We start from the raw sequence: 27,400 nt of genomic DNA, 5'->3' as shown, positions 1-27,400 counted from the left end.
AAGCACATGACAGCCGTGTGCATACATTTTGCCCGCACAAAAAATGGAAATTTAAAAACAGATCTTGCTGTTCCACGAGCCCACACAACACCCTTCACACGTCATGCGGCATCCGGCCTGTTCCTCCAATCCTCCTTTGTGCACTCCGTGGGAGACACAGCAGTGAGACCGGCACCGCGTGTGGGCAGCAAAAAAGTCAAAAGGGGAATACGTCACTCGTGACGGTGTGCAGCTTCAACCATTAAAAAAAAACAATATTATTAAAACAAAGTACCAAAATAAAAAAACACTGCAAAAACAATCACACGCAAAAATAAAACATGCAGGCGTCACCACACAGAAAAGTGAAGGGTAATGGGAATATGCCCACCCAACCACAACAGAAGCAGAGATTCAAAAAAACGTAAAAAAGCCGAAGCGTGGGACGACCAGCGCACACACTCTCATTGCTCCCGTAAAGCAAATAACACACACACAGGGAGAGAGAGAGAGAGAGGTCACCCACTCAATGCAATGGAAACAAAACAGAAACAGTTACGGTGCTCCGCCCATGCAGCCAGGCAGGACGGCAGCGGTGCGTGTCGTGCAAAAGAGAGCACCAACGGGCCTGCATGGGTGTGCATGCAATATATACAATGGGCACATTATGTGTGTGCTTCGTGGGGTGAGGTGAGGGCGAGAGTCCATGCAAGGGGACACACACACAGAGAGTGAGAGAAGGACGAGTGTGTGTGTGGGCGGTGCACGGCTCTCTCTCCCTCACTCTCACGCGGCCACCACCGCAGCCGCAGCCGCACACGCAACAAGAAGAAGAGGCAAAAGAGGGGAGGTGGTGTGGGAGACCGCGGTGCTGCCGTCGCTGTCGCCAGTCGTCGCCGTTGTATTTTTCATGGCTGTGGCTTAGACTGGTGTTTCTTTCGGATTGGATTCTTTATTTTCATTTTGTTTCTTTTCTCGTGTCCCTGCGCCATCGGCTGCTGAATCATCTTCTCCAGTTGTTTGGGTGCTTTTGGATTTCGTATTATTCGATGCTCCCTCCGCGCCAGAAGATAAACTCGGCTGCTCTTGACCGTCTGCTGACATCCCCTCTGTGGTGCGGGTATAATCTTCCTCCTTCTCCTTATCTTTCTCATCGTTGTGATCTTCACCCCCATCTTCTTCCTCTTCATCTTCTTCATTTTCATCTTCATTTTCTTCATCATCTTTATCGCCTTTCTCGACTTCTTTCTTCGTATCCTTATCTTCTTTATCTTGCATTTTCTCATCTTTGTTTTCCTTGTTTTCTTCCATTGTTTGTGATGCGTGCTTTCCGGATTTTGGCGCCGGTGATAATTCCGCTGCCGTTACGTCAGTCACCGAATTCGGCGCTGCTGGTGACGCTGCCGGTTTACCGCTTAGGCCATCTCCTCCAGCGCCACCAGGAGCCTCGCTGTCATTCTTAAGATTATTGCCGGCTTGAGACGCACCACCAATGGGATCCTGTAGATTTGTTTCAGAACATCCACCACCGCACCACAGCACGCAGAGGGCACACACCAGCAGCACACGGCCAGTCATCATCATCGCCATCACTCCTGTCACTTGCGTGCAGCCTTCAGCAGAAAACAAATCCCCGTCATCGCAATGCAAAAGCAAAAGGGAGAGACGCGTCACACAGCCACGACCAGCCACGGCACAGTAACACATCGCAGCATCCCGGTGCACACACCATGAGGCAAATAAAATCAGTGGGAGGGCAAAAAGCGCAGACACACACAGCGCCGCAGCAAGTAAACAGCAAGAAAAACACAAAAAAGTAAAAACAAAACAAGAGCAAACAAACAACAATAAATTTAACACAGTAAAAACAAGAAAGACAAGAAGCTGTACCGAATGGCTCCAGTGCGCATGCACCCATCTTCAAATGTGTGTCCACACAAACAGTTTTCTTCGTGTTGTGCATATGAGTGTCGGATGCGTGACAAGTGGCGGATACAGGAAGCAGCAACATGAAGCACACATCAGGGCAGTGGAAGCAAGCAAAGCAAAGCACGATCATCATAATTACACTTACTTTATACATCGGACCACAGTAGACGTACACATGTCCCCGTGGTTGAGTGCTGGCACGCACAGCCCGCATACACCTCTTCAGCCCACAGCGGTGTACGCCAGCGCGGATACGGCAAGCAGCAGCGGGGCACACACCCACGCAGAGCTGCTGAGACTGCCGTCGATTTCGCGAAGACGTGACGGTGCGCGGGTGGTCGTCGTGGTTGGTGCCTCTGTATTCATGACCGTATTACTTGGTGCCTTTGTTGTATTCGTAGTAGTGTTTGTTTTGTTTGGCATTTTCATTTTCTCTTCTGATATCTGTGCCTTATGATTCTCATCACCTTGTGTACTTTACTGCGCCTTTTATTTTGTGCATCTGACATACCGGTCGCACCTTGTGTGTGTGTGTGAAGACTGAGTTGCCAAACCTGGTGGCTATGGATTATCGCTAGCCGAACGTAGTGTATCCGGCGGAGCTGGTGTCTGTCCAGTGATGGCTGTGCCTGCTTCCTTTGGAAAGAAGGTCCTGGACTTCTCAAACCCTCCTCGCTGTCTCTCCCACTCTCTGTCCGTGGCACACCGGTCTCCCCACCATATGGCTGTAATGCACCAGGCATATTTCTGTAGGATCCGGTTTCCCTAGCTCAGGGCTGGGATGACGGCTGTTATCATCATTATCGTCTCCTGTCGCCGTCACGCGCACGGACGAGCAGCCGCAGCACGAGAGCGCAAGGAACTGCACGGCGCACACCACACGGAGCCGCAGTCATCATCGCCCGTAGTGGAGTCGCTGAAGTCAGTCAGCCGATCGGTGAGACGAAAAGAATGGAACGAGAGGGAGAGGGACGGAGCACAGCGGATACAGCGAGAGAGCGCAGACAACATGAGGAGAGGGCAGCAGGCCCAGCCGCACAGTTCACACACCACGAGACGGCATCCACGCAAGGAGGGCACACAACGCCAGCAGCCACCCACCATGCAGGAGGAGAAGACATCCACCACCATCTCCCCCAGCTCATTCCCGCAGCCCCAGGGAAATGGCCAAAACCCGCGGCCACCACACAACGCACACGGAGCAAGCGAACCCTCATCCATCCATGACGCGGCACAAAAACTTCCTGCCATCCCGCCCTCAATGGGAAACGGAGCCCAACTCAACGCAGTCACACGCGGTGCATCACACCCACAGGAAAATAGACTCGGGGTGCGCGCTCCCTCTCTCCCTCCTCCTCATGGCCACGGAGGAAGACAACAGCCGCCACACGCAACTGCCAGCATGCACTACAAAAGGTGCATTCAAATCCACTGCAATGTGCATCTTGTGTGTGTGTGTGTGGTTGTGTGTGCCTGCAGAAACACAAAGCAAAGACGTAGAAAAGAGGGAGCAGAGTATGCGGAGGGACGCACAAAAATGCACAGCGGAGACGCATAACGGAAACAACAAGAAGAAGACCGCTCAAACTCATGATTGCACTGCAGCCCAAGCAGTGGCAATTCACACAATATTTATTAAAAACAAAAAACGTCTTCCTTCGTCTTATATAAACCCCATCGCACAAAATAATTATAAATGAAAAAGAAATCGTCCATTACTGTTCCATACAAATTTTAAAACAAGAAAAATCCTGGCTGCCGTGTGGCCACACCAAACCGTCTGTATGTATTTTGCCCGCAAAAGAAATTTAAAAGGATGGTTACGTGTGCTTCAACCGTCTGACCCTCCATGTGTCCGCACACCATTTATATTTCATGGGGTCATCTGCGTGTTGCTGCTCCCCTCAGCCCTCTCATCGGCGCGTGAGTGCGGCCCGCAGAGCACAGTCACGCGAGTGTGTGGGGACTGAGAGAAGCACGCAGACATGACGGGAGTCGCGTCTCTCCATCGGGAGAGTGAGCGCAGCAAAAGAAAAAGAAAAAATCATCGGAGGGGAGAGAAATGCTCACGAGGCCGACACCGAAGGGTGCGCCACCGCACGAAATAAACACGCAAATCAAAACAAATCCTTAAATAAAAACACGGCGGCAGGGTGTGGCTGTGTGTGTGGCGCTGCGGGTGTCTGCCCGCCCTGGCCGCAATAAAAAAAAAAAAAGGGAAAGAAATGTGTGCTCCGCCCCACAGGCCGTCGTCGCACGCCCACACGTCACGGCTCCCTCAGCGCGCCGTTCGTCGCGGCCCCTCCTCATGCGTGCAGCAGGCGAGGCGCACAGGGCCGTCGTCATGAGCGTGTCGGTGGGTGTGCGAGTGGAGCAGTTGGGCGGGAAACACACACGGCACCCCTCACAGGAAGAGTGCAGCAAGAAACAATTAAAAGAGGGAAGAGTAGAAAAGAAAAAACGTTCATAGTGATTGCCCCAAAAGCAAAAAAAAGAGAATGGGGAAATGAGAAAAAAACAATAAAAAGTGAAAACAAAAACAAAACGCACAAAAAAACAGGGAATAAAATAAATGTTATTTGAGAAGGGAAATAAATTATCATGTGTATTTTTGTGCAGGGAGGGTCGAAGTGTCCCACGCGGCAACCAGTCACTCCTCACAGAGCCGCAAACACCCACGGTCCCAAAAGGAGAAGCAGCGATGGCAGCAGTCCGCTCCCACGCATGGTGCCGGCATCGCTGTTATTTTCTTGCGACACATTTCCGAGGTTGCTGCTGAGCGCCGTGGCATTTACTTCCCTGATCTGTGAATCGGCCCCCTCCACACCACCACTTGCATCTTTACTGCTTCCCACCAAATGCCCCCATTCCGACGGCTGTTGCCCGGCAGGAGTAGACGGAGTACCCCTCGGCTCTGTTTTTGCATGATACAGCTTTGGAATATTAACGCTTTTCATTTTAAGCGCAGTCATCTCCGCAGTACTCAACGGGCGGTTGTACAGCAGGACGTTCGTCACAGTCACTGACACTTCTTCTTTGCTCCCTGCGCCGCCTGCACTGCGTTCGTCCCCTCCAATGTAGAAGTGGGAGATCTCTTGGGATTCCGTGCTTCCCAATGCACACGACGCACCCACACCCACACGCTGACCATCAACGTAGATCGAGCCCTGTTTGCCGTTCTGTAGCACAATAGCCACTTGGTGTGTTGTCTCTGGCTTCCAATTGCTGCTGAGCTCCGTCGTCTTTTCGTCACCGCACCGCAACTGCCACTTATTTTTGTTGCTGTACGACAGTCCCAGGAATACTTTATTCTTACCAGCACCATTCATCTTCTTCACGCCCATCAAAGGAATGGGAGTATCTTCCTTCGGCACCTTGTCGATGGACACCGTCGCCACAAGAGTGAAGTTGTAGTTCGCAAAGTGGTACAGCTGATTCTCCCCCTGACTGCCAACGGGCCACTCCGCCCACGCTCCATGGAACGTCACACCATCGGAAGTCTTTGTTGCCTCTGCTGCACCGTTCTTCACTGTGGCGTTCACCCCGAGGTACTCGTCCTTCCATGTGTTCTCAGAGAAGTTGCCGGACAAAAAGCCAACCAGCCCATCCGTGATCTTATCAGCGCCGCAGGCATTGTCAGATGAGAAACCCTTCTGAGCAAGTAAAGTGGTGCACAGCTGAGAGACACGTTCGTCCACTTCCTTCCAGGTCGCCACCACCTCCTTCACCCGCTTCAGCTGCGCAGTCAGACGCACAGAAACCATACCGGGTGATGGATTCTCCCCATCGGCCTTCTTCTTCTCGTACAGTGCAATCAACTCTTCCTTCCCATTCGTTTTACTTTTACCACTTTTACCGCTTTTGTACAACAGGGAGCTGGCGGCAACATCTTCGTCCTTCCCGGACACCGGCCCAATATAAACAATGTGCGTATTGTCCGTCAGCCAAAGATGGAGTCTGCCCTTTTCCACATTTTCCTTTCCATTTTCTCCTTTTTTGGAATACACCGGCAGAGTGACAAGCATCACGTCCCTGTCCTCAATCGTCGCTGTGATAAACCCGTTCCCAACGCCCTTCTTATTTCCATTTTTGTTGCCCCACACGCGCGAGAGTGTCCCGAGCGCCTCCGTCCACGACTCCGTTAGATTAAACTCGTACACCCTGCGGCGGCCATCATCACACGCAGTCATCATCATGAGTTTGTCCTTCCACTCCACGACGGAGGGATCACTGCAGCCGTCGGCAGACATCTCCCTCGATATCACCCAACCCGCAGTGTCCGAGGAGTACATAATCAGTGAAACGGCTTTCCCATCCTCTTTTTTTGTGCCTTCCAATGGAAACAAGAGAGTATCACCTTTTATCTTAATACCCGATCCACCACCGCCAATCAGTCGTGTCCAGGATTGTTCCTGTCTGCCGTTAGAAATCCATGGGAGATCGTAAGTATCTTTCCAAAGGATCCTTTTGTTGGTACTGCCTTCCTCATTGTTAATGTTACCTTTTACCAGCAAGAGTCCACATTGAAACACAGAATCTGCCTTATCCTCATATGTCCAGCTGTAGTTTCCAGCAAGCATGTAAATATCACTTCCCTGCATGACTGTTGTTGGTCGGCTCACATGCACCTTCTTCACTCTTTGAGTGCCAGCCAGAACTGCTGTTTGGGAGGGGCATTGTTCTCCTCCGGAAGAACGGTTCACCAGTACTTGTGTCTTCAATTTACTCATATCCAACTCATTTGATGGTTCATCAGTCAGAGCCAAAAGCTCCGAGGCAATCCCAGTAAAAACGCATTCTCCAGTGCCCGTGCACTGCGCCTCAGCAACGGCAAACACATCACCATTCATCTCAACAAGACTGGGAACACGGAGCGAACTCACTGTTTCTCCCTTCTTATCTCTCCAATCAAACAATTTCCCCTTTGAAGATCCTGAAGCTGACGACGTGTCCTGACTGGATGCAGCTCCACTGCAGCAGCACATCATCACAACGGCGAGGAGCAGCACCGTGGAATTAAACACACGCCGGGACATGTTGGGCCTCTGCTGCTCACTCTCTCTTCATTCCCTCCTCCTTCCGCTGGATCCGGTCACGCGGCGACGGTTGTGTGTGCGGAGTGCCATGACAGCTGCATAAACACGTGAGAGCATATAAATATGTGTGTGTGGGCGGTGTGTGTGCTGTTGGTCCTTTCAGAGCCTTACAATTTCACAGTAGCAATTAGCGCTTGATTTCCTTCTTCGTGTGTGATTGAGAGGGTGGAGAGAAAAGATGCCAATAAAAGAGGTAAAACAGTAAACACAGCCACCCATCCACAGTGAGTGGCACCATCATCCCCGCCGCATTCACTCCCAACAACAACAACTCACGCACACAAACACAAAGAACAGCAGAAGCAGTAGAAATGCACCGGGAACACACAGCGGCTGTTGCCACTACAAGCAGGAGTCACGGAGGATGCATTATTCATCACGCGTGAGCACACACCAAGCAACACCGACAAAACAACGGGACGCAAAAGGGTGCAGCCGCCCTTCGCACCACCAACGCGCCGCCACCAGTCGTTTTACTGCTTGTCCCTTCCAGCGCGCCCTCCAACGCACATCACCCCGCACAGCCAAAGAATATCGGCAAATCCACAGCGGGATAAACACGTCAGCACGCGCAGCTCCATGGCGAGAAACAATCCGCACTCGCCCACGGCACCCTCAACACCACCCACCGGCTGCACGCCGCAAACATCACACCCTCCACACGTCGACAAAAGAATTCTCGGGCTGACAACCTTCCTCCTAGCAGGGCCGCCGCAGCAAGAACCTTTTATGTGCATTCTCAGCGTTCAGACCTCTACGCAGCGTGAGCGACATGGCATGTGTGTGTGTGCATGTGCTTGTGCGTTTGGCAGCGCCCATAATTGCAGAGCAGCTGTGCGGCACAAGAGAGTCAGAAGAAAGCAACGGCAGAGAGAGGCAGATAGCACACACGCAAATTACTCATATCATCACACACAAACACACACACGCAGCCAGCGGAATGGGTGCTCTCAACCACAAAACAATGAAAAACAAAACAAAAAGCCGAAGCGTGGGACGACCAGCGCACACACTCTCATTGCTCCCGTAAAGCAAAACACACACACAGGGAGAGAGAGAGAGAGGTCGCCCACTCAATGCAATAAAAACAAAACAGAAACAGTTGCGGTGCTCCGCCCATGCAGCCAGGCAGGACGGCAGCGGTGCGTGTCGTGCAAAAGAGAGCACCAACGGGCCTGCATGGGTGTGCATGCAATATATACAATGGGCACATTATGTGTGTGTTTCGTGGGGTGAGGTGAGGGCGAGAGTCCATGCAAGGGAACACACACACAGTGAGAGAGTGAGTGAAGGACGAGTGTGTGTGTGGGTGGTGCACGGCTCTCTCTCCCTCACTCTCACGCGGCCACCACCGCAGCAGCAGCCGCACACGCAACAACAACAAAGAGAAGCAAAAGAGGGGAGGTGGTGTGGGAGACCGCGGTGCTGCCGTCACTGTCGCCAGTATTCACTGTTGTATTTTTCATGGCTGTGGCTTCGACTGGTGTTTCTTTCGGATTGGCTTCTTTATTTTCATCCGGTTTTCCCTCTGCTGCCCCTGAAACATCAGCTACTGGATCACCGTCTCCAGTTGTTGGTGTGCTGTTGGGATTTGTTTTATTCGATGCTCCCTCCGCACCAGAAGATAAACTTGGCTGCTCTTGACCTTCTGCTGACGTCCCCACTGTGGTGCCGGTATAATCTTCCTCCTTCTCTTTATCTTTCTCATCTTTGTGATCTTCACCCCCATCTTCTTTCTCTTCATCTTCTTCATTTTCATCTTCATTTTCATCTTCATTTTCCTCCTCTTCCGACCTCGTTCCTTCTTCTTTTGTTTTCTCATTGTTGTTTTCCGTCTTTGGTGTTAAAATTGCTGATGCTTGTTGTTTTCCCGGTTTTGGTGCCGGTGAGGAGTTCGTTGCCGCTCCCGCTCCCGTTCCCATCTCGATTTGCACCGGTGATGATGTTTCTTGTGACGCTGCCGGTTTACCGCTTTGGCCACCTCCTCCAGCGCCACCAATGGTCTCTTTTTCATTTTTAGGGGTATTGCGGTCTTCGGACTGAGTACCCGGAAGATCTGGAGTTGGTTCAGAACATCCACCACCGCCGGCACCGCACCACAGCACGCAGAGGGCACACACCAGCAGCACACGGCCAGCCATCATCATCGCCATCACTCCTGTCACTTGCGTGCAGCCTTCAGCACAAACTAACAACACGTCAACGCAAAGCAAGAATAAATACAAGGAGAGACAAAAAAAAACAGTAAAAAACACCGGCAGGCCGCACACGCACCTCCGTCGCAGCAACTGTCGCACACACGCACAAGAAACAGCACATCAGTGAAGGCACCAACAGGACGCAGAGCAAACGGCACGGCATCATCACAAACAGCGTAGCCAATTAACGATTTGGGGCGGACCTGCAACAACATGGGAAATCAAAAAGCGACACGGCCGCTACACCACGCACAGCCACCGCACAGTTGCAAATGGCAGCAGCAGAAGCAGAGAACAAACCACAAAAGACAGATAGAATCAGCATGATTGCAAAACTCACATAATATCCTGCAGGTCAAAAGTTTAAGAACCAAGCAAAAATTTTAAAAAAAGATGACAAACCCAAGACTCCAGTGAACATGCACCTATCCTCAAATGTGCGTCCACGTACGGCTCCGCTGCGAATGCATACGAGTGTGGGATGCCTTCAACGAAACGGAAGTGAAGAACAACGCGGAGCACACATGAGGGTAGGGGAAGAAAACAAAGCAAAACACAATCATCATAATTACTCTTACTTTATACATCGGACCACAGTAGAAGCGCACAAATCCCCGTGATTGAGTGCTGGCACGCACAGCCCGCACACACACTCGTCCTTCACTCACTCTCTCTGTGTGTGTCCCCTTGCATGGACTCTCGCCCTCACCCCACCCACGAAGCACACACATAATGTGCCCATTGTATATATTGCATGCACACCCATGCAGGCCCGTTGGTGCTCTCTTTTGCACGACACGCACCGCTGCCGTCCTGCCTGGCTGCATGGGCGGAGCACCGTAACTGTTTCTGTTTTGTTTTTATTGCATTGAGTGGGCGACCTCTCTCTCTCTCTCCCTGTGTGTGTGTTTTGCTTTACGGGAGTAATGAGAGTGTGTGCGCTGGTCGTCCCACGCTTTGGCTTTTTGTTTTGTTTTTCGTTCTTTTGTGGTTGAGTGCACCCGTTCCACGGGCTGCGTGTGTGTGATGATATGAGTAATTTGCGTCTGTGCTATCTGCCTCTCTCTGCCGTTGCTTTCTTCTGACTCTCTTGTGGCGCACAGCTGCTCTGCAATTATAGACGCTGACAAACAGACTAGCACACGCCATGCTGCACACGCTGTAGAGCGGCGTGAGCGCTGAGGACGCACGTACAAGATTTTTCTGTGGCCCTTGTGAGGAGGGATGACAGAGAACGCGATTTGTTTTGTTTCCATGCTAAGGGCATGATTATCTTGTCGTGCAGCAGTTGACTAACGTGGTGTGGCATTGTGGGTGCCTGGGATAAGTGCGTATGGATTCTTGCCCAGCAGCTGCACGTGCCGACGTGTTCCTCCCGCAGTTCATGCACCGACGAAGGATTCTCCGGCTGTGCGGGGCGATGTGCGGTGGATGTTGCGGGGAGAGAAAACAGTAAAACGACTGGCGGCAGCGTGTGTGGGCTTTGAAGATTTGCTGACGCGTGAAGAACAACAACATACCCGCCGTGGCTTTCACTGCTGGTGGCAGTCGCTGTGTGTTCCCGGTGCACTGTTCTTCCGTATATTTCCGTGTGTCTGTGTGCATTTCAGTTGTTGTTGTTGGAAGTGACTGCGGTGGGGATGATGGTGCCACTCACTGTGGATGGGTGGCCGTGCTCACTGTTTCACTTTTTATTAGCTTGTTTTTCTTCATTTTTTTTCACGCTACTAAAGAAAGCAAACAAGCGCGAATCGCTACTGTGAAATTGTAAGGCACTGAAAGGACCAACAGCACACACACCGCCCACACACACATATTTATATGCTCTCACGTGTTGCTGCAGTGAAGGCACCCCGCACACACAACCTTTGCCGCGTGACCGGATCCAGCGGAAGGAGGAGGGAAGGAAGAGAGAGTGAGCCGCAGAGGCCCAACATGTCCCGGCGTGTGTTTACTTCCGCGGTGCTGCTCCTCCTCATCATGATGATGTGCTGCAACGCTGGTGGGGCTCAGCAAACTATTAAGGCGGCGCCAGATCCGAGATCTTTACCGAAGACATATTTTGTTTGGAGAGACAAGAAAAGTGAAGAAAAAGTGATTTCCCTCCGTGTTCCCAGTCTTGTTGAGATGGATGGTGATGTGTTTGCCGTTGCCGAGGCGCCGTGCAAGGATGGCAGTGAAAAAGTATTTACTGGGATTGCCTCGGAGCTTTTGGCTCTGAGTGATGAAGAATCAAAAGAATTGGATACAAATAAATTGAAGACACAACTGCTGGAGGAATGTCTATCCGATGAGAAAAGCGCCTGCCATATAGCGGGTCAGGATGATTCCAAAACCCAGACCAGAGTACTTGTGAGCCGACCAACAACAGTTGTGAAGGGAAGTGATATTTACATGCTTGTTGGGAATTACAGATGGACACTTGCCGCTGGTGTTCAGGGAGCTGATGCAGGCGACTGGGGACTCGTGCTGGTGAAAGGGAACGTCAGTAAAGAAGTAAGTCAAAGAAGAATCTTTTGGAATGACACTTACGCTATCCCGTGGAATTACAACAAACAACACGAATCCTTGGCGCGGCTGATTGGAAGCGGTGGATCGGGTGTTCAGATGGGGGACGGTACGCTTGTGTTCCCAGTGGAAGGCACAAAGAAGAAGGAGAATGAGGGCGCTGAAGAGGATGAAAAGACCGTTTCGCTGATCATATACACCTCCGATAACGCTGCGAGTTGGAAGCTGTCGAAGGGGATGTCTGACGGTGGCTGCAGTGATCCCTCCGTCGTGGAGTGGGAGGACAAACAACTCATGATGATGACTGCGTGTGATGATGGCCGCCGCAGGGTTTACGAGTCCGGTGACAAGGGGGATTCGTGGACGGAGGCCCTCGGGACACTCTCGCGCGTGTGGGGCAACAAAAGGGGCGGAAAAGGGCAAGCCGTTGGGAGCGGGTTCATCACAGCGACGGTTGGAGAAGATAAGAGAAAAGTGATGCTCCTTACTCTGCCGGTATATTCCAAGGAAAATGTGGAAAAGGGTGAACTCCATCTTTGGCTGACGGACAATACGCACATTGTTGATATTGGGCCAGTATCCTGTGATGATGACGCTGCCGCCAGCTCCCTGTTGTACAAAAGTGCTGGAATTGGAGATACTAATAAAGGGGAGTTGATTGCGCTGTACGAGAAGAAGAAGGACGATGGGAAACCATCACACAGTCTTTGTTCTGTGGTCCTGACTGAGCAGCTGCAGCGTGTGAAGGATGTGCTAGCGACGTGGAAGGAAGCGGACGACCGTGTCTCCAAGCTGTGCCCTTCTAAAAGTGCTAAGAAGGATGCCTCACCTGACAATGCCTGCAGCCCTGTTAAGATCACGGATGGGCTGGTTGGATTTTTGTCCGGCAACTTGTCTGGTAGCACATGGAGGGACGAATACCTCGGGGTGAACGCCACAGTAAATAATAAAGATGGGGCAACAAAGGCAGATAACGGCGTAACATTTAAAGGACGTGGTGCGTGGGCGGAGTGGCCCGTTGGCGAGCAGGGGGAGAATAAGCTGTACCACTTTGCGAACTACAACTTCACTCTTGTGGCGACGGTGTCCATCGACAAGGTGCCGACGAGTGGCAGCGTCCCTTTGATGGGTGCAAAGATGAATGACGATAAGAATACAGAGAATCCCGTACTCCTTGGACTGTCGTACGACAAAGAAAAGAAGTGTATATTAGTGTGCAGGGGCGGAACGAACTCTAAGGATCAAAGCGTCACTTTGGAGGAGACAAAACACCACATCGTAATTTTGCTACGAAATGGCACCCAAGGCTCCGCGTACGTCGATGGTCAGCCTGTATTGGGAGATGCACAATGTGATTTGAAAAATACGAAAGATAAAAGGATCTCCCACTTCTACATTGGAGGGGATGGAGGTGCGAAAGGCGTCTCAGAGGTCCAAGACGTGTCTGTGACTGTGACGAACGTCCTGCTGTACAACCGCCCGTTGAATGACGATGAGATTACTGCGCTTAACGCAAAACTTTCTATTCCAAAAGCAAAAGATACAAAAACAATGGCTGGGGATACTCCACCAGAGGCAAGTAAACCAGCTACGCTGGAAACCGGAACTCCGTCTAGTCTTGGCGGGCAACAGCAGACTGAACAGGAACTGCTGAGGACAAGTGAAAATGCGGGGAGTGGCGGTTTATCCACGTCAGCGGTGTCCAGTGCCACGACTTCCCCAGCAGCCAAAGAGTCCGATAACCAGTCAGCGTCGGGAACACCTCCCGAAGGACATTCAAATGTGGATGTTGATTCTTCGTCCGAGGGAGGCCAAACGGTGGACACCGAAACTGAAGACACGGTGCAGGGAGATGGAACACACCAACCCTCAGTGGGCACTCCCGCCACAGCAGATACAAATGCCCCTACCGCTGAAATTATGACGCACGACGGAGCCGCAGTGACACCTGAGGTTGGTGCGCACTCTGGTGAGAATGAGGAGACGGTGGGAGGGACGGATGGGCAGAAACGGGAGGACATCCATGCACAGGACGGCGAAGTAAAGGCTGCGGCACTCAGCAGCAGCCTTGGAAATGTGTCACAGGGGAATAACAGCGATGCCGGCACTGTGTGTGGGAGCGGACTGCTGCCATCGCTGCTGCTTCTGTTGGGACTGTGGGTGTTTGCGGCTCTGTGAGGAGTGACTGGCTGCCGCGTGGGACAATTGCGACCTCCCGAGCACAAAAACACACGTGATAATTTATTTCCCTTCTCAAATAGCATTTATTTTATTCCCTGTTTGCTTTGCGTTTTGTTTTTGTTTTTACTTTTTTATTTCTAATCTCTCATCCCCCATTCCTCTTTTTTTTTTTTTTTTTTTGCTTTTGGGGCAATCACTATGAACGTTCTTTTCTTTTCTACTTTTCCCTCTTTCAATTGTTTCTTCTGCACTCTTCCTGTGAGGGGTGCCGTGTGTTTCCCGCCCAACTGCTCCACTCGCACACCCACCGACACGCTCATGACGACGGCCCTGTGCGCCTCGCCTGCTGCACGCATGAGGAGGGGCCGCGACGAACGGCGCGCTGAGGGAGCCGTGACGTGTGGGCGTGCGACGAGGGCCTGTGGGGCGGAGCACACATTTCTTTCCCTCTTGTTTTCTTTTGCGGCCAGGGCGGGCAGACACCCGCAGCGCCACACACACACAGCCACACCCTGCCGCCGTGTTTTTATTTAAGGATTTGTTTTGCTTTGCGTGTTTATTTCATGCGGTGGCGCACCCTTCGGTGTCGGCCTCGTGAGCATTTCTCTCCCCTCCGATGATTTCTTTTTTTTGCTGCGCTCACTCTCCCGATGGAGTGACGCGACTCCCGTCATGTCTGCGTGCTTCTCCCAGTCCCCACACACACGAGTGACTGAGCTCTGCGGGCCGCACTCACGCGCCGATGAGAGGGCTGAGGGGAGCAGCAACACGCAGATGACCCCATGAAATATAAACGATGTGCGGACACATGGAGGGTCAGACGGTTGAAGCACACGTAACCATCTTTTTAATTTTATTTTGAGGGCAAAATACATACAGACAGTTTGGTGTGGCCACACGGCTGCCAATCGACCCTTTTCTTATTTTGTGTGGAGCAGTAATGGACGATTTCTTTTTCATTTATAATTATTTTGTGTGATGGGGTTTATATAAGACGAAGGGGACGTTTTTTTGTTTTCAATAAATATTGTGTGAATTGCCACTGCTTGGGCTGCAGTGCAATCATGAGCTTGAGCGGTCTTCTTGTTGTTGTTTCCGTTATGCGTCTTTGCTGTACATTTTTGTGCGTCTCTCCACATACTCTGCTCCCTCTTTTCCACTTCTTTGCTTTGTGTTGCTGCAGGCACACACAACCACACACACACAAAAGATGCACATTGCAGTGGATTTGAATGCTCCTTTTGCAGTGCATGCTGGCAGTTGCGTGTGGTGGCTGTTGTCTTCCTCCGTGGCCATGAGGAGGAGGGAGAGAGGGAGCGCGCACCCCGAGTCTCCTTTCCTGTGGGTGTGATGCACCGCGTGTGACTGCGCTGAGTTGGGCTCCGTGTCCCATTGAGGGCGGGATGGCAGGAAAACTTGTGCCGCGTTATGGATGGATGAGGGTTCGCTTGCTCCGTGTGCGTTGTGTGGTGGCTGCGGGTTTTTGCCATTTCCCAGGGACTGTAGAGATGAGCTGGGGGAGATGGTGGTGCATGTCTTCTCCTCCTGCATGGTGGGTGGCTGCTGGCGTTGTGTGCCTTCCTTGCGTGGATGCCGTCTCGTGGTGTGTGAACCGTGCGGCTGGGCCTGCTGCCCTCTCCTCATGTTGTCTGCGCTCTCTCGCTGTATCCGCTGTGCTCCGTCCCTCTCCCTTTCTTTCCATTCTTTTCGTCTCACCGATCGGCTGACTGACTCCAGCGACTCCACTACGGGCGATGATGACTGCGATGGTGACGGTGCGGCGCCCTGTTGTTCCTTGCGTTCTTGTGCTGCTGCTGCACGTCCGTGTGCATGACGACGTGAGGAGACGATAATAATGATAACAGCAGTCATCCCAGCCCTGAGCTGGGGAAACCAGATCCTACAGAAAAATACGCCTGGCGCATTAAAGCCATATGGTGGGGAGACCGGTGGGCCACAGACAGAGAGTGGGAGAGACAGCGAGGAGGGTTTGTGAAATCAAGGACCTTCTTTGCCAAAGGAAGCAGGCACAGCCATCACTGGACAGGCACGAGTTCCGCCAGAGACACTGAGTTCGGCTAGCGATAATCCATAGCCACCAGGTTTGGCAACTCAGTCTCCACACACACACAGGGTGCGACCGGTATGTCAGATGCACAAAATAAAAGGCGCAGTAAAATACACAAGGTGATGAGAATCATAAGGCACAGATATCAGAAGAGAAAATGAAAATGCCAAATACGACCACCACTACAACAAAGGCACCAAGTACTACGACTACAGAGGCGTCAACCACGAAGACCACCCGCGCACCGTCACGTCTTCGCGAAATCGACGGCAGCCTCAGCAGCTCCGCGTGGGTGTTTGCCCCGCTGCTGCTTGCCGTATCCGCGCTGGCGTACACCACTCTGGGCCAAAGATGTGTGTGCGGGCTGTGCGTGCCAGCACTCAACCACGGGGACATGTGTACGTCTACTGTGGTGCGATGTATAAAGTAATAGTAATTATGATGGTAGTTTTTGCTTTGTTTGCCTCCAGTGCCTTGCTTTTTGCTCCGCGTTGTTCTCGCATTCGCCTCGTTGAACGCATCACAGACACGCTCATATGTATGCGTACTGGTGCCTTGGGTGTTTTTGTTCTTGCTGTTCTATCTTTTTTTAAACTTGTGGTATGCAGGGCGGTGTTTGAGTTCTGCAATCGTACGGGTTCCATCTGTTTCAATGCGTGTGCTGCTGCTGTTGTTGCTGCCACTTGTTACTGTACGGTGGCTTTGCTTGGTTTTTTAACATTTTTCCCCTTTTGCTTTTGCTCTGCGTTGACGGGGATTTGGTTTGTGCTGGAGGCTACACGCAAGTGACAGGAGTGATGGCGATGATGACTGGCCGTGTGCTGCTGGTGTGTGCCCTCTGCGTGCTGTGGTGCTGTTGTGGTGGTTTTGCCGACGAGGCGGGTGTTTCTGCCGGTGGAGGGAACGGTTTGGGGTACACGAGTAACGGCGTAAATGACGGATCTTCGAAGGCGGACTGCGGGTTGTTTTTTACGTCGATGGGATTATTAAAGGCGGTTGAAGCTGGCGAAGACAATTTGCCTTTGACTGATAAGGTGTCATCGGAGATTAAGTAGGTATCAGATCTTGTTGTTTCACAAAAAGGTGTTGACGGCGGCCCATTGGCTGGTGCAAAAGAGGGAAATGGTGCCGCAGGTGCAGTAACCTCACCGCCTGGACCTGGAGTATCAGAGGCAAATGAAGGGGAACGGCATTTAGAGGTACTTGGACCAAAAGGAGATGATGAAATTACAAGAGTTTCTGCTAGCGGTGAGGCATCTAATTCGCAAAACCAAACCGCTCATCAACCGGTCCTTTTATCCGACAGCAGTGACACTCGTCCTGGAGAAGTGCTCCCTTTGAGTAATTCCGACAGTGCTTTAATTTACAAGGACCCGCTGAAGAAAGGAGATGTCGATTCTCGCGATGCCACTGTTGGTGACACACAAAAGGTGGAAGAATTGAAAGAAGAAAATAAAGAAGAGGAAGAATTAAAGGAATTTAAGGACAGGGCGGAATCCGAGACACGCAAAGAGGGAAAAAAAGAGGAGGGAACGCCAACAAAAATATCAACAGCACAACCAACAGCATTGGAAAGAACACAAACACCGGTAGTGAAATTGAATGGAGGAAAATCGCCAGATGCAGTTCCGGAAGGAGACGCAAGCCAAACAGAATCAGAAGATGCACAGGCCTTGACGCATCAGCAACATGAAAGCTCATCGTCACAAACAGAAACGAAGTCCGAAGCACCGGAACCTCCTGCGACGGATGGTGTGTCACCACAACAAGTTCAAGACACAGTCACGAAGGACTCGATGGAGAATGCAACTGCCACCAATCAAGCGGAAACAACAGTATCACCCAACTATACAAGTGGCAGTGGTGAAGTCCGGAGTACGGCGGATGGGAATGACCCTCAACGGCCCAACTCCAACGAACCACACGACGTACTTGAAGGTGTTGATACCAACGATGCTCCTACAGCCAGTGAGGCAGCACCTCAAACAGAAGAAACAGCCGCAGCCGCCACAATAAATGGTACGGCAACACCTGGCAACAGTGACAGCAGCACCGCGGTCTCCCACACCACCTCCCCTCTTTTGCTTCTTGTTGTTGTTGCGTGTGCGGCTGCGGCTGCGGTGGTGGCCGCGTGAGAGTGAGGGAGAGAGAGCCATGCACCGCCCGCACACACACTCGTTCTTCTCTCACTGTGTGTGTGTGTCCCCTTGCATGGACTCTCGCCCTCACCTCATCCCACGAAGCACACACACAATGTGCCCATTGTATATATGCATGCACACCCATGCAGGCCCGTTGGTGCTCTCTTTTGCACGACACGCACCGCCGCTGCCGTCCTGCCTGGCTGCATGGGCGGAGCACCGTAACTGTTTCTGTTTTGTTTTTATTGCATTGAGTGGGCGACCTCTCTCTCTCTCCCTGTGTGTGTGTTTTGCTTTACGGGAGCAATGAGAGTGTGTGCGCTGGTCGTCCCACGCTTCGGCTTTTTGTTTTGTTTTTCATTGTTTTGTGGTTGAGAGCACCCATTCCGCTGGCTGCGTGTGTGTGTTTGTGTGTGATGATATGAGTAATTTGCGTGTGTGCCATCTGCCTCTCTCTGCCGTTGCTTTCTTCTGACTCTCTTGTGGCGCACAGCTGCTCTGCAAGTATAGGCGCTGCCAAACGCACAAGCACATGCACACACACACATGCCATGTCGCTCACGCTGCGTAGAGGTCTGAACGCTGAGAATGCACATAAAAGGTTCTTGCTGCGGCGGCCCTGCTAGGAGGGAGGTTGTCAGCCCGAGAATTCTTTTGTCGACGTGTGGAGGGTGTGATGTTTGGGGCGTGCAGCCGGTGGGTGGTGTTGAGGGTGCCGTGGGCGAGTGCGGATTGTTTCTCGCCATGGAGCTGCGCGTGCCGACGTGCTTATCCCGCTGTGGATTTGCCGATATTCTTTGGCTGTGCGGGGTGATGTGCGTTGGAGGGCGCGCTGGAAGGGACAAGCAGTAAAACGACTGGTGGCAGCGCGTTGGTGGTGCGAAGGGCGGCTGCACCCTTTTGCGTCCCGTTGTTTTGTCGGTGTTGCTTGGTGTGTGCTCACGCGTGATGAATAATGCATCCTCCGTGACTCCTGCTTGTAGTGGCAACAGCCGCTGTGTGTTCCCGGTGCATTTCTACTGCTTCTGCTGTACTTTGTGTTTGTGTGCGTGAGTTGTTTTTGTTGGGAGTGACTGCGGCGGGGATGATGGTGCCACTCACTGTGGATGGGTGGCGGTGTTTACTGTTTTACCTCTTTTATTGGCATCTTTTCTCTCCACCCTCTCAATCACACACGAAGAAGGAAATCAAGCGCTAATTGCTACTGTGAAATTGTAAGGCTCTAGAAGGACCAACAGCACACACACACCGCCCACACACACATATTTATATGCTCTCACGTGTTGCTGCAGTGAAGGCACCCCGCACACACAACCGTCGCTGCGTGACCGGATCCAGCGGAAGGAGGAGGGAAGGAAGAGAGAGTGAGCCGCAGAGGCCCAACATGTCCCGGCATCCCTTCTATTCTGCGGTGCTGCTTTTCCTCGCCGTTGTGATGATGTGCTGCTGCAGTGGAGCTGCATCCAGTCAGGACACGTCGTCAGCTTCAGGATCATCAAAGGGGAAATTGTTTGATTGGAGAGATAAGAAGGGAGAAACAGTGAGTTCGCTCCGTGTTCCCAGTCTTGTTGAGATGAATGGTGATGTGTTTGCCGTTGCTGAGGCGCAGTGCACGGGCACTGGAGAATGCGTTTTTACTGGGATTGCCTCGGAGCTTTTGGCTCTGACTGATGAACCATCAAATGAGTTGGATATGAGTAAATTGAAGACACAAGTACTGGTGAACCGTTCTTCCGGAGGAGAACAATGCCCCTCCCAAACAGCAGTTCTGGCTGGCACTCAAAGAGTGAAGAAGGTGCATGTGAGCCGACCAACAACAGTCGTGCAAGGAAGTGATATTTACATGCTTGCTGGAAACTACAGCTGGACATATGAGGATAAGGCAGATTCCGTGTTTCAATGTGGACTCTTGCTGGTAAAAGGTAACATTAACAATGAGGAAGGCAGTACCAACAAAAGGATCCTTTGGAAAGATACTTACGATCTCCCATGGATTTCTAACGGCAGACAGGAACAATCCTGGACACGACTGATTGGCGGTGGTGGATCGGGTATTAAGATAAAAGGTGATACTCTCTTGTTTCCATTGGAAGGCACAAAAAAAGAGGATGGGAAAGCCGTTTCACTGATTATGTACTCCTCGGACACTGCGGGTTGGGTGGTATCGAGGGAGATGTCTGCCGACGGCTGCAGTGATCCCTCCGTCGTGGAGTGGAAGGACAAACTCATGATGATGACTGCGTGTGATGATGGCCGCCGCAGGGTGTACGAGTTTAATCTAACGGAGTCGTGGACGGAGGCGCTCGGGACACTCTCGCGCGTGTGGGGCAACAAACACAAGGGAAATAAGAAGGGCGTTGGGAACGGGTTTATCACAGCGACGATTGAGAACAGGGACGTGATGCTCGTCACTCTGCCGGTATATTCCGAGAAGGCTGATAAAAAAGAAAACGGAAAGAATGAACTCCATCTTTGGCTGACGGACAATACGCACATTGTTTATATTGGGCCGGTGTCCGGGAAGGACGAAGATGTTGCCGCCAGCTCCCTGTTGTACAAAAGCGGTAAAAGTGGTAAAAGTAAAACGAATGGGAAGGAAGAGTTGATTGCACTGTACGAGAAGAAGAAGGCCGATGGGGAGAATCCATCACCCGGTATGGTTTCTGTGCGTCTGACTGCGCAGCTGAAGCGGGTGAAGGAGGTGGTGGCGACCTGGAAGGAAGTGGACGAACGTGTCTCTCAGCTGTGCACCACTTTACTTGCTCAGAAGGGTTTCTCATCTGACAATGCCTGCACTACTGATAAGATCACAGCTGGGCTGGTTGGCTTTTTGTCCGGCAACTTCTCTGAGAACACATGGAAGGACGAGTACCTCGGGGTGAACGCCACAGTAAAGAACGGTGCAGCAGAGGCAACAAAGACTTCCGATGGTGTGACGTTCCATGGAGCGTGGGCGGAGTGGCCCGTTGGCAGTCAGGGGGAGAATCAGCTGTACCACTTTGCGAACTACAACTTCACTCTTGTGGCGACGGTGTCCATCGACAGGGTGCCGAAGGAAGATACTCCCATCCCTTTGATGGGCGTGAAGAAGATGAATGGTGCTGGTAAGAATAAAGTATTCCTGGGACTGTCGTACAGCAACAAAAATAAGTGGCAATTGCGGTGCGGTGACGAAAAGACGACGGAGCTCAGCAGCAGTTGGAAGCCAGAGACAACACACCAAGTGGCTATTGTGCTACAGAACGGCGCCCAGGGCACCGCGTACGTTGATGGTCAGCGTGTGGGTGTGGGTGCGTCGTGTGCATTGGAGAATAAGGATTCAAAAGAGATCTCCCACTTCTACATTGGAGGGGACGAACGCAGTGCAGGCGGCGCAGGGAGCAAAGAAGAAGTGTCAGTGACTGTGACGAACGTCCTGCTGTACAACCGCCCGTTGAGTACTGCGGAGATGACTGCGCTTAAAATGAAAAGCGTTAATATTCCAAAGCTGTATCATGCAAAAACAGAGCCGAGGGGTACTCCGTCTACTCCTGCCGGGCAACAGCCGTCGGAAAGGGGGCATTTGGTGGGAAGCAGTAAAGATGCGAGTGGTGGTGTGGAGGGGGCCGATTCACAGATCAGGGAAGTAAATGCCACGGCGCTCAGCAGCAACCTCGGAAATGTGTCGCAAGAAAATAACAGCGATGCCGGCACCATGCGTGGGAGCGGACTGCTGCTATCGCTGCTTCTCCTTTTGGGACCGTGGGTGTTTGCGGCTCTGTGAGGAGTGACTGGCTGCCGCGTGGGACACCTGCGGCATCCCCTGCACACAATTACTTCCAAGAACTAAATTATCCTTAAGATAATTTTCTTTTTTTGCTTTTTGTTTGTAATTCATCATTTTTTTTTTTTTTTTTTGCGTGTTGCGCGTGTGTGTCCTTTTTTTAAATTTTTTTTTGGTTTTCTGTTTTTTTTTTTAGTCTCTCCCATTCCCCCTTTCTTTTTTTTGCTTTTGTGGGCAATCACTATAGACGCTTCTTTTCTACTTTTCCCTCTTTTAATTGTTTCTTGCTGCACTCTTCCTGTGAGGGGTGCCGTGTGTTTCCCGCCCAACTGCTCCACTCGCACACCCACCGACACGCTCATGACGACGGCCCTGTGCGCCTCGCCTGCTGCACGCATGAGGAGGGGCCGCGACGGACGGCGCGCTGAGGGAGCCGTGACGTGTGGGCGTGCGACGAGGGCCTGTGGGGTGGAGCACACATTTCTTTCCCTCTTGTTTTGTTTTTGTTGCGGCCAGGGCGGGCAGACACCCGCAGCGCCACACACACACAGCCACACCCTGCCGCCGTGTTTTTATTTAAGGATTTGTTTTGCTTTGCGTGTTTATTTCATGCGGTGGCGCACCCTTCGGTGTCGGCCTCGCGAGCATTTCTCTCCCCTCCGATGATTTTCCTTTTTCTTTTGCTGCGCTCGCTCTCCCGATGGAGTGACGCGACTCCCGTCATGTCTGCGTGCTTCTCTCAGTCCCCACACACACACGAGTGACTGAGCTCTGCGGGCCGCACTCACGCGCCGATGAAAGGGCTGAGGGGAGCAGCAACACGCAGATGACCCCATGAAATATAAACGATGTGCGGACACATGGAGGGTCGGACGGTTGAAAGACATTTAAATATCTTTTTAATTTATTTTCGGACAAAATATGCAGACGATTTCTGGAGCAACATTGTAGTTGGTTGCTTTTTTTGTGTGTGTTTTTTCTTTTTCTTTTTTTCTTTTTTATTATTTGGGTGTAGCCGTAATAAAGGACGACTTTTTTTTTCTTTTTTCATTTTTTTCATTTATTTCTTTCTTTTTTACTTCTTTCCCAAATTGTGGGGTGTGGAAAGGTGAAGATGAATTTTTTTAAATTTATTTTTATTAAATTTTTTTATGAATTGCCGCTGCTTTGTCTGCAGTGCAATATTGTGAGCCTGAGCAGTCTTTTTATTTCTGCCATGCACCTCTGCTGTACTGTTTTTGTTTGTGCGTCCCTTCACATGCTCTGCTCCTGTTTTTACTTCTTTGCTTTGTGTGTCTGCGGTGGGAATCACGGTGCCATTGGATGGATGTGTGTGGGACGTCTTTTGCATTGAGTTTGTGGCCGGCTGACGCGGCTGCACGATGCCCGCCATGCGTGGAGGTGTTGCCTGCTCTTGGGGTCATTCTTTTCTCCTTGTTGTTTTTGCACTGCCGGGTGCCTGCGTTGCTCGGTGTGTGCTGACGCGTGACGGAAGGTGCCACGATGGCCTCCTCTGGCGGTGACAGTCGCTGTGTTCTAGGCACACATCCACACACACACTTCCTTGTCTCTCTGTCGGTGCTGGAACCGTTGAAGGTCGATTACAGCCACACGGACACCCGCAGGGTTGCTGCGCCGTACTTCTTCCAGCACTGCGATGCCGCCGGCTACACGAATTTGTGGTGCCACAAGTAAAACGAGGACAACAAGCTGCAGTGCATGACGGCCAACCTGATCCGCGTGTGTTTCCAGTGCATGGAGCACGTGGGCCAGTACGCGTTGGGCGTTGTGCTCATGATTGTGGAGGAGGGGCGGCACGACATTGTGGCGCTGTGGGTGTTGCGCGGCCGGGGCATGCCGGCGATTGTGAGGAGCGTGGAGGACACGGAGCTGTTTGACTGGGAGAGGAGGTGGCGTACGTTGCGGCGCAGCGGGAGCGCATGACGGACTGCCTGTGCCGTGAGGACCCGACGATCCCGAGGCCTGTGCTGGAGGGTCTGAGGAAAGAGAACAACAGCAATGGTGACTGTGGGAGTGTGAGGAACGGTGCACGGGCGAGGAGCGCTCCTCTTTTTTCTTTTGATTGTTGTTGAACGGCGCCCACCCAATTGTTGTTGTTTTGGTGCGTGACTCTCATTGCTGGATGGGACGGTGCGTGGCTGTGTGAATTGTTTCTCCTTTTGCTTTCACTCTGCGTTGACGTGTTGTTAGTTTGTGCTGAAGGCTACACGCAAGTGACAGGAGTGATGGCGATGATGATGACTGGCCGTGTGCTGCTGGTGTGTGCCCTCTGCGTGCTGTGGTGCGGCGTTTCGGTGGCCAATGGTGATACTGGAAATGATCTTGAGCATTCCGGCCAAGGTGATGTTGGGATTTTTAGTCATTCTTCTTCCTCGGTTGTGGGTCATGGGGATAATGGAGTTGTAACTGATGGAAATTTTCAGGGCAGTGGAAGTCACTCTCCGGGCTTTGCTCCTAATGGTGGCAAAACTTCACTTACTGGTGTTGTTGAGGGTGTGGGTTTAAAAAGCTCTAAGGATGCCTTAACTCCTGCAGAAGAAGGCCGTGGAGGAATGCAGGGTCAGCAAGAATTAGTGCCCAAAGTTTCACATCAGCCCGAAGCGGGAACAACAGGGAAAAGCCATCATAATGCGCCTGAACAGTTGCCCAACGCAAAAACCGAATTAGGAAATGGTGGTGGTGCAACTGCGGAGGGTGATGAAGTAAAAACCACCGTGAAGGATGCACAATTGGGTAGATCTTCCACGAACGACAGCCATCCACCAGCAGCAGACCGAGGGTTGAAGGAGCAGGAAGGCACAGTGAGAAAGGCAACATCAACAGTGGCATTAACGCCAGCAGTGGGACGAGAAACACCACCTAAGGCGGACCCAAAAGAGGACTCACCGGAGGAGAAAGCCGCGTCCAGCGCAGGTGTCACGCAAGATTCACCAACTGTCAGTCAACAACAAACACATTCTTCATCGTCCTCCCAAAGTGGAATTGATCCGACTTATACTCCAGGGGAAGGACGCGATGCGGAGGAAATTTTCAACAATAACCAACCATCTGGTTGGGTAGTGGTGAAAGAAGGAGCACAACATGAAACTGTTGCTGGCAGTGAGAAGCCAACAATACCAGCAGCTAACACCCGCAACACAATTGGCACAACCATTTCTGGCGACAGCAACAGCAGCACCGCGACAATTACAGCTTTACGGTCTGATGCTGGCACGGAAGGCACTCCAACCACCAACCATCTGAACCGACCCTCCACTGAAGGCGCCACACCACCCGAAACGAATTCCGATGGTGAAACTGTATCAGCCAACAAATATGATACGGTCTCTCAGAGTACAGGATCCACAACAGCGCAAACCACAAACGCGAAAACAGGTGACACGGCGAAGCCTGGCGACAGTGACTGCGGCACCGCGGTCTCCCACACCACCTCCCCTCTTTTGCTTCTTCTTGTTGTTGCGTGTGCGGCTGCTGCTGCGGTGATGGCCGCGTGAGAGTGAGTGAGAGAGAGCCATGCACCGCCCGCACACACACTCGTTTTTCACTCACTCTCTGTGTGTGTCCCCTTGCATGGACTCTCGCCCTCACCTCACCCCACGAAGCACACACATAATGTGCCCATTGTATATATTGCATGCACACCCATGCAGGCCCGTTGGTGCTCTCTTTTGCACGACACGCACCGCTGCCGTCCTGCCTGGCTGCATGGGCGGAGCACCGTAACTGTTTTGTTTTGTTTTTATTGCATTGAGTGGGCGACCTCTCTCTCTCTCTCCCTGTGTGTGTGTTTTGCTTTACGGGAGCAATGAGAGTGTGTGCGCTGGTCGTCCCACGCTTCGGCTTTTTGTTTTGTTTTTCATTGTTTTGTGGTTGAGAGCACCCATTCCGCGGGCTGCGTGTGTGTGTGTGTGTGTGATGATATGAGTGATTTGCGTGTGTGCTATCCGCTGCTTTGTCGTTGTTTCTTTGGACTCTCTTGTGCCGCACAGCTGCTCTGCAAGTATGGGTGCTAACAAACATACAAGCACATGCACACAAGGCATAACGCAGACGCTGTGGAGTGGTGTGAAGTCTTAGAACGCACGCACGCTGCGGATGGTCACGGAGGGCACTGTGGGGGCTGGTGTGTTGGTGCTTGTGGCTGTATTTGGCAACGCTCATATCCACCGTGTTGGAACGGCCGGTGTGTTCGTGGGCCGCTGAAGAGAGCAACGGCGGAAATGGTGACTTCAAAGCAGTGCGTTCACAGTAGTCTCCCGGTCAGTGGCAGTGCGGGGAGAAACAGTCATGACAATTGCAATGCCGTCACGCTTGTTTTTGAGCATCCTGAGAAACGGTAAAAATATATTTGCACACACGACGCTTTGCACCCCCGCTTCAGGGCTGCGCATCACGATGAGGCTGCCGTGCGGTGATGCCATATGATATGAGCAGCTGGGAGAGAAGGAGAGAGCGCTGTGCGATGCTCCTGCACCTGGAACTGACGCTGTGCAAGTGGTGGCAGGTTGGTGGACGGTCACACAAACACTGCAACACCACGAGGGAAGCAGACGAAACACTCCGCGTGCAGGGAGCGTTGCGGCCGATAAGGAATGTGTGCGACGGTGATGGACGCTCAGTCGACGACGGGTTGACGGTTTCTCCCATTGATGGAGTCGGGGCGCATGCGGTGTGTATGGCCACCTCTGTGGTCTCCTGTTACTCCGCTGCGCGTGTCGCATCCTGACGCACCACTGGCAATAAATCGTTTTATTTCTTTCTCTTTCTCTTTCTCTTTTTCCTTTGCCTCCCGCCTCCCACAGCCACGCTGCACTGCTACTGCTGCTGCTCACACGAAACCAAGAAATTCATTTACCTCAAGCCATGCGCCAGCCTCGCCATGCCACGCCGCCACTCCCATTGCTGGTGTTACTGCTGATGTACTGCACCATTGGGTGTATTGCCGCTGCACCCGCTCTGCAGCACCGCCGGGGATATGACGAGATGATGGGGAGGAGCGGCCCACTGCGGACTGTGACAGTAGCACCGCGGGCTTCCACAACAACTCTAATCTTTGGCATCTTCGTGTCAATTGTGCAGCCGCGGCTGCGATGGTGGCCGGGCCTGCATGAAATGGTGTGTGCTGGAGGGGAGAGAAGGCTAGTGGAAAATAGATTGTTCTTCTGATGAATATTGGCTGCACTTCCCGTGGAAAACGAATTCACGCGGTGTGCAGAGATTATTCTTTTTATTATTTTTACTTTGCTTATTTTTATTATTGTTACTTTGCTTTTCTCTTGTTGCTTTGTGTGCTGCGCCTCCGTGAGGAGTGCAGACACGACGGACCGCTCTCGCCGTATTTGCATGCGGTGGAGCCTTGTGTGCCGCTCCTGGTTGCTTCTCTCTCTTCCATCTGTGGTGTGGTGTTGCGGCAGGGCTGTGTGTGCGGCGTACGGTGCATGCCTGGCTGCTGCCCTCTCCTCATGTGGTGTGCCCCTCTGTGTGTGTCTGCCGCACCTCTCGTCTCCCCTGGTGCT

The 27,400-nt window shown here is 52.0% G+C and overlaps 5 protein-coding genes and 4 pseudogenes across 5 annotated transcripts, besides 15 other annotated features; 5 read left to right on the top strand and 4 right to left on the bottom strand.

Annotated features, from left to right (window-relative positions):
• Positions 1-749: part of a sequence feature (areas not merged during assembly with more than two copies in the genome that could not be assigned to a particular haplotype) that runs on past the window's edge.
• Positions 750-2,196: a sequence feature (haploid, Esmeraldo-like haplotype).
• Positions 766-1,569, bottom strand: Tc00.1047053509419.100 (annotated as a pseudogene).
• Positions 1,106-1,287: a sequence feature (GA-rich).
• Positions 1,772-1,853: a sequence feature (T-rich).
• On the bottom strand, positions 2,131-2,808 carry Tc00.1047053509419.94 (annotated as a pseudogene).
• Positions 2,197-7,897: a sequence feature (areas not merged during assembly with more than two copies in the genome that could not be assigned to a particular haplotype).
• Positions 4,389-4,481: a sequence feature (T-rich).
• Positions 4,566-6,944, bottom strand: Tc00.1047053509419.90 (trans-sialidase, putative; the record flags this gene model as incomplete). The annotated part of the gene is made up of 1 exon (XM_812903.1): positions 4,566-6,944. One exon carries the CDS (start codon positions 6,942-6,944, stop codon positions 4,566-4,568), a length of 2,379 nt encoding a protein of 792 aa, XP_817996.1.
• Positions 7,898-9,361: a sequence feature (haploid, Esmeraldo-like haplotype).
• Tc00.1047053509419.80 (mucin-associated surface protein (MASP), putative) lies at positions 8,342-9,157 on the bottom strand (the record flags this gene model as incomplete). The annotated part of the gene is made up of 1 exon (XM_812902.1): positions 8,342-9,157. One exon carries the CDS (start codon positions 9,155-9,157, stop codon positions 8,342-8,344), a length of 816 nt encoding a protein of 271 aa, XP_817995.1.
• Positions 8,733-8,794: a sequence feature (GA-rich).
• Positions 9,362-27,400: a sequence feature (areas not merged during assembly with more than two copies in the genome that could not be assigned to a particular haplotype).
• Tc00.1047053509419.70 (trans-sialidase, putative) lies at positions 11,024-13,888 on the top strand (the record flags this gene model as incomplete). Its single annotated transcript, XM_812901.1, has 1 exon — positions 11,024-13,888. The coding sequence occupies one exon, from the start codon at positions 11,024-11,026 to the stop codon at positions 13,886-13,888; it is 2,865 nt and encodes a 954-aa protein (XP_817994.1).
• Positions 13,974-14,077: a sequence feature (A-rich).
• On the top strand, positions 15,649-16,389 carry Tc00.1047053509419.58 (annotated as a pseudogene).
• Tc00.1047053509419.49 lies at positions 16,757-18,094 on the top strand (annotated as a pseudogene).
• Tc00.1047053509419.40 (trans-sialidase, putative) lies at positions 19,371-21,863 on the top strand (the record flags this gene model as incomplete). The annotated part of the gene is made up of 1 exon (XM_812900.1): positions 19,371-21,863. The coding sequence occupies one exon, from the start codon at positions 19,371-19,373 to the stop codon at positions 21,861-21,863; it is 2,493 nt and encodes an 830-aa protein (XP_817993.1).
• Positions 21,946-22,093: a sequence feature (A-rich).
• Positions 22,837-22,863: a microsatellite.
• Positions 22,896-22,940: a sequence feature (A-rich).
• Positions 22,981-23,016: a sequence feature (AT_rich).
• Tc00.1047053509419.20 (mucin-associated surface protein (MASP), putative) lies at positions 24,110-25,378 on the top strand (the record flags this gene model as incomplete). The annotated part of the gene is made up of 1 exon (XM_812899.1): positions 24,110-25,378. One exon carries the CDS (start codon positions 24,110-24,112, stop codon positions 25,376-25,378), a length of 1,269 nt encoding a protein of 422 aa, XP_817992.1.
• Positions 27,102-27,149: a microsatellite.

This window comes from Trypanosoma cruzi, genomic scaffold, assembly GCF_000209065.1.
Source record: "Trypanosoma cruzi strain CL Brener 1047053514245 genomic scaffold, whole genome shotgun sequence".
Classification (NCBI taxonomy): domain Eukaryota; phylum Euglenozoa; class Kinetoplastea; order Trypanosomatida; family Trypanosomatidae; genus Trypanosoma; species Trypanosoma cruzi.
This window is presented reverse-complemented; position numbering and strand designations above follow the sequence as displayed.